The sequence below is a fragment of the Anguilla rostrata genome, chromosome 1 (assembly GCF_018555375.3).
Source record: "Anguilla rostrata isolate EN2019 chromosome 1, ASM1855537v3, whole genome shotgun sequence".
Taxonomy (NCBI): Eukaryota; Metazoa; Chordata; class Actinopteri; order Anguilliformes; family Anguillidae; genus Anguilla; species Anguilla rostrata.
In genome coordinates this window covers 13434401-13447949 of record NC_057933.1, presented here as the reverse complement: position 1 = coordinate 13447949, position 13549 = coordinate 13434401, and the positions used below count along the sequence as shown (strand labels likewise).

Below are 13549 nucleotides of genomic sequence, written 5' to 3'. Positions count from 1 at the left end.
TGCTTCCTTTGAATGAAGAGCCAAATGGCCCAATTGTAAAAGCTAAATGTTCGGCACACATTAAACTTTTACAGTCCTCCCAAGCTAGTCCACAATTCATTATCTTTTAATGCATACTGCATTCAAATATGCACTGGCAGCACAGTACAACTACTGAGCACCTTCAGTAACTAGGAGATCTGAATGTTCAACATTGTAATGCGGAAAAATGGAGGACTGATTATACGCTTCAATTGCTAATAGAAAACAGGCCGAGGCAGAGTCAGATTATCACCATTTCATCTGGTTTCCTTTCTGAATCATGGCCAATGAAATCAGTAGGTCTGGGCATTCATAAAGACATCCCCCCAATGCTTCATCCACAGAATCTACAGTGGGTTATTACACCAAAAGGTCATACGACAATGTCTTCCCTCAAAGCATACCGATGAGGAGCATGACAGGTAATGAAAAACTAAACAGCTTATTTCAAGATGATGTATGTGCAAATGCGGTGCATTATGCTGTTTAAATTAGCTTACATTTCAAATCATCTGCAGGGCTATTTAACGGCCAGTGCTTGTATGGTTAATCTAAGTATGAGCACAGTTACACAAATCGATACTGCTGCACTAGTCATCTTTTCTACTGCCATATAAGGTCAACAACAGTCCAGCCTTCGGTTAGCCAATGGCTGGGATTCAATAAACATTTGGCCTTAACAAAAAAAAAATCTACTGCATTCAAGAGTGAGTGAAAGTGAAGGACAATTGTTGACTGAATCCTGGCCAATGTCATTATTTGCTCTTATTCAGAGCGTCCTGAAAGCCATTTCTAAATTCCTGTTACACAAGTTCCGTAGGTAACAGGAAACTAGTCATTCCCAAATACTGTATATCTACTTAGGAGCAACTTTGAAAGCCGGGGATTTAAGAATCAAATAAGTACAGTAGACGCTCAAATCCTTCGCCTTGAAGGCCATCAAACTACCTAAAGTTAACAACCTTAGGCAAGTTATTTAGGACAAGCATGACAGATCTCCATCATTTGTCTCTGGGAGGAAACTATACTGTTCATACAATCTTCTGGCCCAGAACTAGAATGCATGGTTTCAAACTACAGAGATTAATTTACATATAAACACAAAGGCACGGGTGTTTGGAGCCAGACTAACGGTAACCTTACCCAGTAGGGGACTGTACAAACTGGTCTCCTTGGAAAAGTTGGGAAAGATATGGGGAAGATAATACTTCTTGAAGTTTCCAAACAGAAAAGCAAAGCCCTTTTCGTGATTTTCCTTGCATTTCCATTCCAGACTCTTGGCCTGCAACACACAACACAAAGCACTTGTATTCATGAAGCAGACATGCGACTCATTTTCGGATTTCGTTGAGGAACCAAACAGCCGCTCTGTTGCGACACGTCTGCGGCACAAACATGGCGGGCCGTCACAAACCGCAGCCCGAAGGAGCGCGCAGCACCACCGCAGAGCCAGGCTCGGTCAGCTTGCTTAAGCTCGTGTCTGCTTGCACATGCGAGCGACGCCATGCGGACAGGGCTCGAGGCAGGGGCTCACCGGGGATGCATCACCGCAAGGCACATTAGTCGTGTTAGTCGAAAGTCATGAGTACCTGGTTTACCATGTATTTCAAAAGTGCTTCTAAGAAATAGCCTGTGAGGTCTTCCTGGCCTTTGTCCCCGGACTGAGGAGGAACTAGAGGGCTGATTTCCTCTGGGGTGACTTGTGCTGCGGGGAGAAGAGAGAACACATTCACATCACAAAGAGGCAAACAATGACAGTTACATCACACACTTCCACAAACCCAGACCAGGAACTATGAAACAATGAAACAGATGCTTACAATAAACAAGACATTTCCTTATTTTATTAACACAGCGGAATACAAAACAAACATACGAGTCACCCGTCCTGTTCTGTTAAAAAGCCTTCCCAAGTACGTCTTCAAGCGAAGAACTGTGCTTAAATCTCCCCCAAAAACATACAATTCACCGCACAAACATCACTGGTAATGTGCATGCAATCAGAGAAACAACATCGAACTCAGTGAAGGTGCTTAGCTGGAAAAAACTATTACAAACCAATTCAATGCAAGTTATAGTGGTTTAGCCATTCAACTAAAAACTGGGCCTGTGTTTTTTGTTCTCCAACGGCATCAATCTAGGTTCTTCTGAAACAGTTCCACTCATGATCAAGACAAAGCAGACTGAACGGGGGGGGGGTGGAGACGAGGGGTTGGGACACTGACTCTCCTGGAGGCTGAGTGGAGGGTTGACCAGGTTGTCCAAGGTGCGGGGGCCGTATTCCGACTGGGGGGCGGGGAACCCGGGGATCAGGCAGGCGAAGATCCAAAGCTGCTCACGAAGACAGTTGGTCTGCAAGGCCTGCATCCACAGGAGGAAGAGGCGCACGCCTTCCCGCCGAATCTGCGAGGAGCGCGTCCAGCAAAGCTTTTACACCCGCCCTTCCAGTGCCTCTGCCGTATATACCGTGTCTTTACCAGACAAAGACAGTGCCTCCAACACACATTTACATAAGCAATACTTTCATAACGAATTCACCAAAGACATTTAGCAAAGTACCAGCAAGATTAGCAAACATTACATCAACAATTGTGAACAACTCAGCTGAGAGACAGTAAAATGACTGTGAAAGACCAGGTGATGACACACCTTTAAGGAGTTTCCAGTGTGGAGCAGCTTCTTCAGGATTAGCCCTGTGTGATGACAGAGGGGAAAGGCTGTTATGCAAGCAAAGACGGAGGACACTCAGAGGGGATGGGAGTGGAACGTATCCACACGTGTCAGAGTTCTCGGTCAGACCTGGGTAAAGCTCATCCCCAGGTCCTTGGCATTCTCTTTATCACTCTCGGTGGTCTTTGTATCCTACCGCAACGGAACTCAGTGCAGCGGAAAAGGAGAGACCACCTTGGACTGAAGCAGCGGGCCACAGGCCCCCCCTACACATCTCCTGAAACCATTAAAGATTCACTGACCGAGATATGAATTCTAATTGGCTCAAAAGGATCACATGCTTTTAGAGCCCTATAGTGATGTGTAAGCTCTCTGGGAAAACCCACATCTCCTGTGAGACGTGATGCTCACACTCTACCACTGCAAATGCCACAGCGACTTGGACGGACATGTTCAACATAATGCAGCTAAACACACGTACCACAGCAAATAATACAACTGTAGCGTCAGTAGAAGTGAAGTGTCAAAACCACAGGTGATTATAAATACCTTCCTATCCCCCCCACCTCCAATACACAATAACTACTTAAATAAGAACTGAACAGGCCCTGTTTAATGGCACCAGCTATTTGTGACAAAATATTGTGACTGCAGCATAAATTATTTCAGTGCTAATAAATAAGTTACAAAGTAAATAACTGAATAAGACAAATCAGAAGCTCATAAACACATTTTTAAGAGATAGTTACCAATGCTGTGGAACTGCCATCTCCCCTGTATTCTCTCGGGCAGAAGCTGTAATATTTTCTGCAAATAAAAGTAAAGCATTACTTTTTGCACAATGAGGATGGTTGCGTTTCATTATATTCACTGAGGGATGCAGGTACATTTATCTTCTTATCATTTTTTTTTACTATGGAACAAAATGTGATATAATACAGAGAACATGGTAATTGGCCACAGTGAGACGCAATTACTTTTTTTTTTTTTAAAGTGACCATGAAGAACAAAATGTGCAGGGACTTCCTGTGTTATGTATACTGCACGGGTGAACAAGGAAGCACAGTACTGTACATCAGTTAAGGGAAAACAGGGTAAAAACAACATGCAGCCATCTATGACCAACTATGAACAAGACCAGAGAATTCTGGGAGAGCTGAGGCACTCCTTTCCCATTTCCTGGTTTGTGGGTGAAACACAAACAGATGAGATCATGTCAGTAAGGTCAATGATTCATAGGCTTTTCACACCTTGAAAACATTTCAAAACAACTACGCATTTATTCTAGTGATGGTGAAGACAGAACTGCACCCTAAAACTAACCTTTTTTTTGGGAAATTGTTATTTTCACTGGTAATATCCTCATATGTTTATATTCCACATGCATATTAAAACATCCCAATCCTCTAGATATCTCCCATCCCGGAAAAATTTGCTAGAAAGATGCATTTTGCATCTCTGGGGCAACCACGTGCACTAAATGAGAAGAGATGCACAGTAGAGCAGATGTGTGGCAAGAAAGATATTTATACAACTATCACTTTTTAGAATATGACTTTCCAGCACATAGAGGGATTAATAAAACACAATACCACCAAATTAGGGATGAGTAGTTTCCAATTACAAATATTGAATGCACAGCACCATATTGAGAATGTTCTATGTAATAAAGTAAGACCGGGCTCTGCTGATTGGCTCGACAGGTAAATGTCCTACAAACACACCAAGGCCTGCTGGGAGGGGTTAGCAGTAAAATCTGTGGCTGTTTTCTGCAGCCCAAATGCTGCCGTGTCGCCATGCACCCCTCCCCTCCCCTCCATCAGAGCAGGAGTCATCCTTTATCTTCTGCCTCTATAAATACCACACGGGGCTGCTTCACCTTCTCTGCCGAGGCAGGGATCGGGAGCCCGACCCCGGGGATCTAAATGCAGGCTCCGGCAGGGCGCGGGGGAACATCAAACGGCATTGGAGGCATATTCCGGCTGCCTCCCGCCCCGCCGTATTAACACGTCGCTCAGCCGGGTCGCAGACACGGGGCTCTCGGGAGGGAGGGTGGGAGCGGGGAGCGCCGCGCGGCTAACGCTAGCCTCCGCTGGAGAGGCAGGTCTGCGGTTGCACCCAGAGATTTTTTTTTAAAAGGCTGAGACGTTGGCTGTTCTTACCTCAAATATAAAAAGAATGGAGTCCAGCTCTTCCCTTTGGGATTTGTGACCTGGAACAAAGTGGAGAGGCAGAACATTAAAAACAACTTCACCGTCTCAGTGAAAAAAAGAAAGAAAAATAGATGTTCTAGTGTGCTCAACAAATGCTTTTTGCCGACCTCCATCTGTGAAACCAATGTAGCAATAGCTTATCTTTCATCATTAGCATGTATTATTCAAATGCATGCAGAAACTACACAGAAGAGAAAGGCTTTAAAATGGTGTGGTATTGACTGGGCTTGTGGATTAACAGCACAAGTCTAAAGGGATCAGTTCATTTGAGAAACATGTAGAGAACAACTAACCACAGACAGAGCAAGCGAGTTTAACTGCCAATTAGTAGAACGAAATAAAGGACAAGCATCTATGTAAAAAGTTATCAAATATCATCTCTTTGCACATTCTCCAAAGATAATCACCATGCCTTAAAATGTGCAGTTAATGCAGTTGGCCATGGACATTTTGATTACAGTTTTTCACCGTGAAATCTGCAGTGCCTGCACATCCCGAGCATGCCACATCATAACATGAAAGGAATCACACATCACGCACATAAATACAGATCTCTCAGCTAAATGGATTATGCTGTGCAGATAACTGTAGAGAATAACTGCCGGCATGACACACCACTTAAAACATCTGTACAGAAGGTCACGGTGAAGACTGGATACAGTAGCTTTGTCTCACTATCCGGGAGACATTACATGGGAATCACAAACATTGGAAATAGTTTGAGTAAGGAGTGGTAACCTGAATAACAAGCTGTTTCTAAACACATGGGGCAAAAGGAGACATGTCAGGTAAACGGCAAACACGTTTTAATATTTAATGTTTCAGCATCTTTGACTTACGTCAGTGCGCTATACACGATCTACAGGGCAATTAATCTTTAATAGGGATGTTCTCTCACAGAAGACACTGATGATGCATTTCCCATTTCTTCATACCAAAACCACAACATCTGCTTTTCACAATTACATCAGCCCCTCCAAAAGTTTTCCCATGCATGACCCCAGTTCACACAACCACCCCCCCCCCCACCCCCCACATCCCCCAAAACCCTCAGCATGGAGCAGCTGCAAAATAATGACTCTTAATTTTAAACATGCACAGGCTGGTAATGCTGACTATTTCTAGCCAGTAAAAATACACAGCACCACATGAGATACAAAGCTATTTTAATCTGGGAAAATCTACGTAAATATTATTCTTTCCATACATTTCTAATGGTGTTGTTGTTGTTGTTAAACCTGAGGATTTGAGACACCCCATTTTGAAATGCATTCCAAACTTAAAACTGCCCAATGAATTATCAAATATGTACACACACCCCACATCTCAATACCAACGGAATATAGATTAAAAAGGAGAATTAAATAAAGAGGCAGCCACAACCTACTGCCCTCAAACTGCAAAGCTCTAAATTTTCTGTTAAGAATTTTTTTACATAAAAATTGCAGTTTGACCATTTTCACAGTAGTTTATTATTCATCTGCTGGTAGCCAAGATAACAAGAGTGAGAGAACAACCCACAACAGACTGCGTTTAGAGCCATCAAAGTAGAATGTTTCAAAAAGGAGGTGGCACCAAGGGTAGAAATTAAGAGTTTTCATCGTTTCTTAACACTGTTCACAAACAAAAGGTTTTTTGAGCATACCAGTGCAATAAACCCCCCTTGAACAGCAAGGAACAAACCATACCTTTCTGTTTCAGGCTGACTTCGATTGTGACAAAATTTTCAAAGAACACATAATAGATATGGGAGTAGTTCTGGTCGAAGAAATGCTTCAGGTCAACAGACTCGGCATTCTCTGTAAGGGAGAAAGCAGAGACAGACACTCAATTTTCAACTTCTTTAACACATGCTATTCAAGCACATAAATGGCAGAGGCTTACTTTGGGGGCCGCTTGGTTCTGGAAAACATGAAAACTCGCACAAAGTTGTTTTTCTTTCAAAGATTAAAGCTGAAAGGCTTGCATGTGAAAAGAACTTGAAACATATGAACAGATGCTGTCACATTTTTAGTTCTTCTGTAGACCAGTAAGATCACAAGATGACTCATGTGCCCTATAATGTCAGAAATAGGTAAACTAAAAAAAGGGGAGACTCACTTTATTCCCTCCCACCACATCTTAAAAACACTTTTTTTCAGAGCACAAGTGAAGACCATGACTTGCCAACAAATTTGTGCTTCCATAAGGTCACTTATTATAGCCAATTTTGTGATTTACAGGGTGATGGTATGCGCATACATTTACATTAAGGCTACCCTGTAACCCCTTTAGGCTACACTGCTACCTACATGTGCAACTTAAAGGCAACAAATCACACCCAACCCAGTGTGAAATTTTATGCTCATGTTCCACTCCAAGACTGAACAAGTAAGTTCAGTGAGTGTCAAAATTAAGCACGTAATGAAGTGTGACAGAAGAGAATGGTTTAGCCCCGCATTGTCCCCAAAGAGCCTCCCAGCTGGCATGGTTACACTTGCTATTCCAGAAACAACAATAGTGAGGGTGAACAAAAGAGATGTGACAGAAGTGCAGGCCACTGTAAGACACTGGAACCACTGCTCCTTCCTCCCTCTCAGTCAATAACAGGTCGCTGCCAGAGTAGGGGCCAACCACGCAACAACTGGAGCTGTCTGGCAGACGCAAGTTGGCCATTGGGGAACGGTTTTAAAAGGCGGGCGATGCAGGGAGAGCCTTTAACACACAGAGCGGTGCGGAGGCCGAGCTGCTACGCTAGCACTTTTCCCACTGATGGGCCTGTCATGTTTAATCGGGCCCCTGACTCCCCCGCAGAGCTTCTGAGAGGCCGGACCGCCGGCGTTTACCACTCTGAGGGCCCCTCTCGGCCGCTGCAGCGCATCTCGCCGCGGTGACGGGACAAACACAGCCGAACTCCCTCATGCAACCTGCCGACAGACGCCGTGTAAGCCGCTCGCGTTGCGTTCTGCCCGCATGGCCTCTCCTGCTTTCGGCCGGTCTTATGAGTCTAAGGTGACCTTGCCTTACTTCTCATCTTGTTTACACAGAACCTGTGGAAAGATGCAAATCTAAAGAGAGGCCTGATGTTCAGTATGAAAAGCCAGAGTACACTGAAATGCACAAGGCAATTTCAAACCCGTTTCTGCAAGACAGTAGTCCCACAGTGAATCTGTCAATATGAAGTACTTTGAACTATTCAGTTCATTCTCATCAAAATCATGACAGAAGAATATTCATGCAGGGCAAGTTTTAGTCTTCAGATGCTATCAGGAAAATACCCTTAACTGCAAGTTCAGCTAGCAGCATTATAGCAGACCACACCCATCCACCATCCAAATGAGTCCATTCTGCATTTAACACCCAACGCTACCTTCGGAAAATCATTTAGATTACAGAAACACATTTAATACATTTTGTCAGAACTCCAGGAGGAAATAATGCTGTTTGTCAGAACTCCAGGAGGAAATAATGGCTAAAGGAAGGACCTGTTGATTGCAATACTCATTCCGGTTCAAAAGTAACCCTTTCCCAATATAGCACACGAGGACATGCCACTATCAGATGGTATGTGACAGTCCACTGAAAACATACAAAAGTTATGCTTCCTCCTTAAGTTGTTTATAAAACCCGCACAGAAAAGTATACTGGGGCTGTTTGTGTTCTTTTCCATGCAAAGGAACACTGCTTTTCAAGCAGGGCTCGGTTTCAAGTTCTTTTAAGAGCAGATCTTCCTGTCACACAGAGCATAGAGAATGGCCTTCGCAACACAGCAGACTGTTAAACAGAAAACTCTAAGAGACAAACGGTCTAGGCTAAACACTGCCTTAAATATCATACAGTGATGCACCCAGAGTACCACTGTGTCACACTACAGTTTGAACCAATGTCAGTAACTCACTGATTGTATACCTCGAGTCTCGATTCTTCATTTGGATGAAGCACAGCTGCTCAAATGGTTTTGCATTTTGCAGGTTTATTATACAGCCATCAAAATCTGGATGTCAACTCAATTTAAATACATTAGTAAATCATTTTTTATCAGTAACTTAACTAATCTGCAAACATTATAATGAAAAACAGAATCTGTTATACTAATGGATGCACATCTGCTTTCAGTGCATCTCAGATATTCAGAATAAGTAATATTTTAAAGCATTATCAGATTACCTATCATTAGCATTTAAGGGGGTACTTATTATTTTAATTTGTGTAAGTTTCTTACTGTGAACCACAGAACAGCCAAGTCAAATAATATTTTGTTGTCCTATTTCAGGGAAATTCATTTTGTTGCAATTCCCATACAAAAATAAATTAAAAAATCTGTACACACAAAATATATAAAATATAAAACAAACACATCAACACAACATTGCTAATTTCATTCTCATTTTAAAACCTCTTGGCTGCTGGACTGCTCTTGGCTGCCCCACATCCCCGTGTGTGTATTTTGTGCTCCAGGAGTCTGTCACTCCCCCATCTACTCATATTGCACACTTTGGCGTGCAGTGGGTGGCCACCGTTGCCAAAGATTAAGCACATCTTCCTGCACATTAGATTTCGGTATAGATCAGACACTGTAACTTGAGCCGTGCCCATTATCTGACTCGCAGTCCAAACAACTAATTTGTTTGTGTCTTGTTTTTGCATATTACCCAAAACAGCAAATGAGGCAGAAGTAACATCAGAGCCTTCACGACGCCCCAGCAACCCAGCACCCCAGCTGCCGCTTTGGCCGCACAGCAATGCTTTTCCACAAACTTGGTGATTAGCATCACAGTTCAGGATCCCCTATGGACGCAGTGAACAAGGCACACCCATTAGTTTCACTGAGTGAATTTCCTCTCTTCTGCCCTCAGTAGTCTCAATTATCTCAAAAAGCAATATGCACCAGAGCAGGAAGCAGGAGGCAGAAAGGGAAATGCACCTCTTCTCACATAGTGTTTTAAGCAACTGCATATTAAGGAGTCTAATGTATGCCATCAACACGTCCTCTCATTAGGCTACATGCTTCTTACCATATTAAAGATCTCTGCTAATTACAGGTTTATGTCACTCCATCTATAAAATATGTTGGAGAGCCTGTGGATTGTTCTTAATTTGACTCCATCCACTGTGTTGTGGAGCTTTAATAATGCCCATCACTGTCTTTGAGTCACGCAAGGAGCCTCTCTCTTCCCTCAACAATCACAAAGGGACTATGGGAACAGGATGTCTGGCAACTGCGTTGAACACAATACAGGAAACAGGTTCATTTGACGGGGCAGCAATTTTACAGCACCAATTACTGTAGCCATGTTTCACTGGCCAAGCAAAACACTAATACTGTATCCCCAGACCAAGAGAAATATCCAATCGACCAGACAATCGTAGAAATACGTTGTGATAAAAGTTAAAGCAAAACGTTCAAATTCGGCTTAAGGGTTTCAACTGTGCATTATAGCCCTTTGGGTATTCGACTGCAATTCTTCTATTGGACCTTCCTGACAGACCCCACAGGAAATAGCTGCTTGCTGCTGCAGCTCACATACACAGCAACACAAACTGCCAAGCCCATGTTCAAGCAGAACAACAAAACAGGAGCACAAACAAAACCGCAGCCACACTTAAAAACGATGTATGCAGTGTATGCTCAGTTAAGTTCGATGTATGCCCTTGTAAACGGTTTAGGGTTAACATAAGAACACGGAGACGGTAAATTTAATCTGACACTGTCATAATTCTGAATTCGAAAGTAGTACATCACTGGTGTGACCGCGGGTGACAAAATAAATTCGGAAATGAATTACACCAAAAATGAAAGATTTTCTTTATTTTCAAGGAACAACAAAATATCGTGCACATGCCGATGGGCACAATTCTTCCCGGCACCAACGGTAACCACCGAACTACGGTGGCATTAGCTAAACCAATATAACCGAGTTCCTGTTCACGGGACAGAAATCTGGTTAGCAAAAACGCTACAACTCGCTAGCAAGCTAGATAAAGTTAGTGCTGAGTTAATGAAGTCGAATATCCAACAACCTGCCCACTACTACCACTAGCGAGCAAGCCTAAATTGTTCAGGCACGCACACTGTATCTATCAATACGCATTACAAAGGCAACACGTACCATCTCAACACTGAGGTGACGTTAAGAGCGGATAACACAAACAACACATCTGAACTGACTACCCTAAAACTATACCGCAAAAGCGTATGCTACTTCAACATTGCTGCAGTTCCACCAGAGCAATTCACTCCGCCACGCTCGGTCAGAGAATGCAGATGGATAACGAAGTGCTATTGCTACCTAGCTAGCCAGCCAACGTTAGCTGATTAGCTAGGTAATATATATAGAGATAGCAAGCTATAGCATTCTGGGACTTACCTATAACGATTCGCAGATGCTTCAGGCGGGTGAATACATCTTTTTTTGGATCCAACACTTTCTGTGTTGATTTTTTGACGTCCCCATGAGGCTTTTTTGAAAACATTCCGAAAGCGAGAAGGAATTCAGAGGAGGGCGCAAACCCTTGCCTTGTTAGCTAGCTAATCTTCAATATGAATTATAGCTAGCTAGCTAACTAGCTAGCTCGCTACAGGTCAGGATCCGTTAACATTAGAAGTGGTAAGAATTCACAAGCCTCTGTATATAATAAAATGAAAATAAATAAATAAAACGCGCGGAGAGGTGTGCATTTTGCAGAAAATCACATCTGAAACGTAGCTATCTGCCCAGGACGGCACTCAACACACCTCTCCCAAAAACAGAATAAATCTCAAAACATGGCGGATTCGGAAGAAGAAAAACAAGTTAATGGAAATCAGAGCAATTCAACGCAGCAAGTAGCACAAATCTTTCGTGAGCGAAATGCCAGCATTAGCTAGCAAAGTAACGATACTAAATGTCTTATAAAAACTGGTAAAACACTAAAATGCATAGATTAAAGCTAATTACAATACGTAGACATCATGCTAACTAGTACTAATTATTTATCGACTGCTGGCAAGCTATAATGAAGTGATTCAATTGTTATTTATGGGATGTCAAGTTACACTGTTTAATGACCCAGGGTTCCAGTTATGGTTGTTGTATCTCCTAGCACATTTTTCAAATGATAGTTATGATTAAGACTGAATAGCATTAGCCTAGTTATATGGGATTGGATAAGCACTGGAAGTGAACAACTACTTACAGGGATCATTATTTACTATGAAGTATTACATAACTTATTTTTTAAGAGTAGACTTGTGTTTTATCTATCTTGGATATTTAACTGAGGAGTTCAGCTGTGATATTGCTGGCAAGAAATTAGCGTGGATAGTTAATTTGGCTAGTAAACTCCAGTTTACTTCCCTCAGAAATCGATTACCAAGGTCTTGTAAAATGTATTCTCTGTTGGTAAACGAAAAGGCCCTGAGCCGAAATGCATCTCTAGTTATGGAAATGTAGTTCAACCGCTCCCTATGACGACTGTTTTAGATTACAGCATTTAAACACAAAAACTACAATACCCATATAAATCCAGTCAAAGCAAATTCCCCGCCAGTCAACCATTCTCTGACGATTCTATTCTATGGGTTTTGGTGGGTGCGAAAAGATCTATTTTTTAGAGTATCAGACAAGCGGCCAAAACCAGACTTCGTTTTTGAAGCTCATTTCCTGGTGTTGTAGTTCCTGGTTGCTCACTAGCGCCTCTACGGATGGCTCCAGTATAGGTGTTTTCATATCCGGTTTCCATGTAAGTCTACGGTACAAATGCAATAAAAATACAAAGCCACTAATTTTTTCTCACAAGAACAAATAGTCATAATAGGTGTATTTTATTCGTCTTATGACTGTCCATGGGTCTATTTTATGATTTATTGCGTCATTTGGGCACAGGGCCAATATTTGTTCTGGACCAATGAGGTACAGCTTGCGTCACTTCCGGATTACTGCGGAGGACTGAGCTACAGCAGGGGCTACAATCTGTGGTCACTGGGTCTCTGGGTGGGAGGTGGCTTCTCATGACCTTGACATTGCCACTCCGACTGATCGTCAACCTCTTGTCTGTGTGAAGCAGAGACTGTGAAGTTGGCAAATGCAAACGTCCCATTTCATAGCAGTTTCATATCAGTATCATTATGGCGTGTGTTGCTTACAATTGTACTAATCGACCTTCAAAGAATCCTTTTCTGAAGTTTTTTCGGTAGCTAAGTCATTTAACTATATCCTTAACATACTTTGTCTAACCAAATCATTAATTGACAGAAAGCGTAATCAGCTAGCGCAAGTCTAGCATGTTAAAACAGTTAGCAACTTCGGCTTCCAAGCTATTTGGCTTGCAAGCTAGCTAGCTTGCAAGCCAAAGCTAGCTAGCTAACCTTAGCCGGCAAATATACAACCTGTCAAACGTGCTTGACGGCTTGTCAGTCGTGTACATTCCGTAAATGTCTACCTGTGCCATGTTTCATGTATGTGACAATCTAACTATTATACCGATTTATTTGCTGACATTGTGGGATAAACTGCAGGAGTTCACAATTTAGCCAGACCGGGGCAATACGTCTTAAGGTTTATGCTTGAATAACATGTACACACGGTGCAAAAAGAGGATCGCTTACCCTCTTCGGTACATTCTGCCAGAAACAGCTATGCATGTTGTCAAGAATACAATTTCCATGTTCAGGTTGTGCAATACTG

At 42.6% G+C, this 13549-nt stretch overlaps 1 protein-coding gene across 10 annotated transcripts in view; it reads right to left on the bottom strand.

The window, feature by feature from the left end:
- ralgapa1 (Ral GTPase activating protein catalytic subunit alpha 1) overlaps positions 1-12444 on the bottom strand; it is a 62186-nt gene extending 49742 nt beyond the window's left edge. For 5 of the 10 annotated variants that reach the window (XM_064323236.1, XM_064323266.1, XM_064323257.1 and 2 more), the window contains exons 1-8: positions 11252-12443; positions 6593-6703; positions 4854-4903; positions 3441-3498; positions 2671-2714; positions 2247-2424; positions 1611-1726; positions 1165-1303 (exon numbers count right to left, since the gene is read on the bottom strand). In XM_064323236.1, the coding sequence (XP_064179306.1) occupies positions 1165-1303; positions 1611-1726; positions 2247-2424; positions 2671-2714; positions 3441-3498; positions 4854-4903; positions 6593-6703; positions 11252-11357 (802 nt within the window). In that variant the 5' untranslated portion in view covers positions 11358-12443. Of the gene's footprint in view, positions 1-1164; positions 1304-1610; positions 1727-2246; positions 2425-2670; positions 2715-3440; positions 3499-4853; positions 4904-6592; positions 6704-11251 lie in introns of all 10 variants that reach the window. The other 5 variants (XM_064323295.1, XM_064323318.1, XM_064323301.1 and 2 more) reach the window with 3 other exon arrangements.
- Between the last annotated feature and the right edge of the window lie 1105 nt (positions 12445-13549).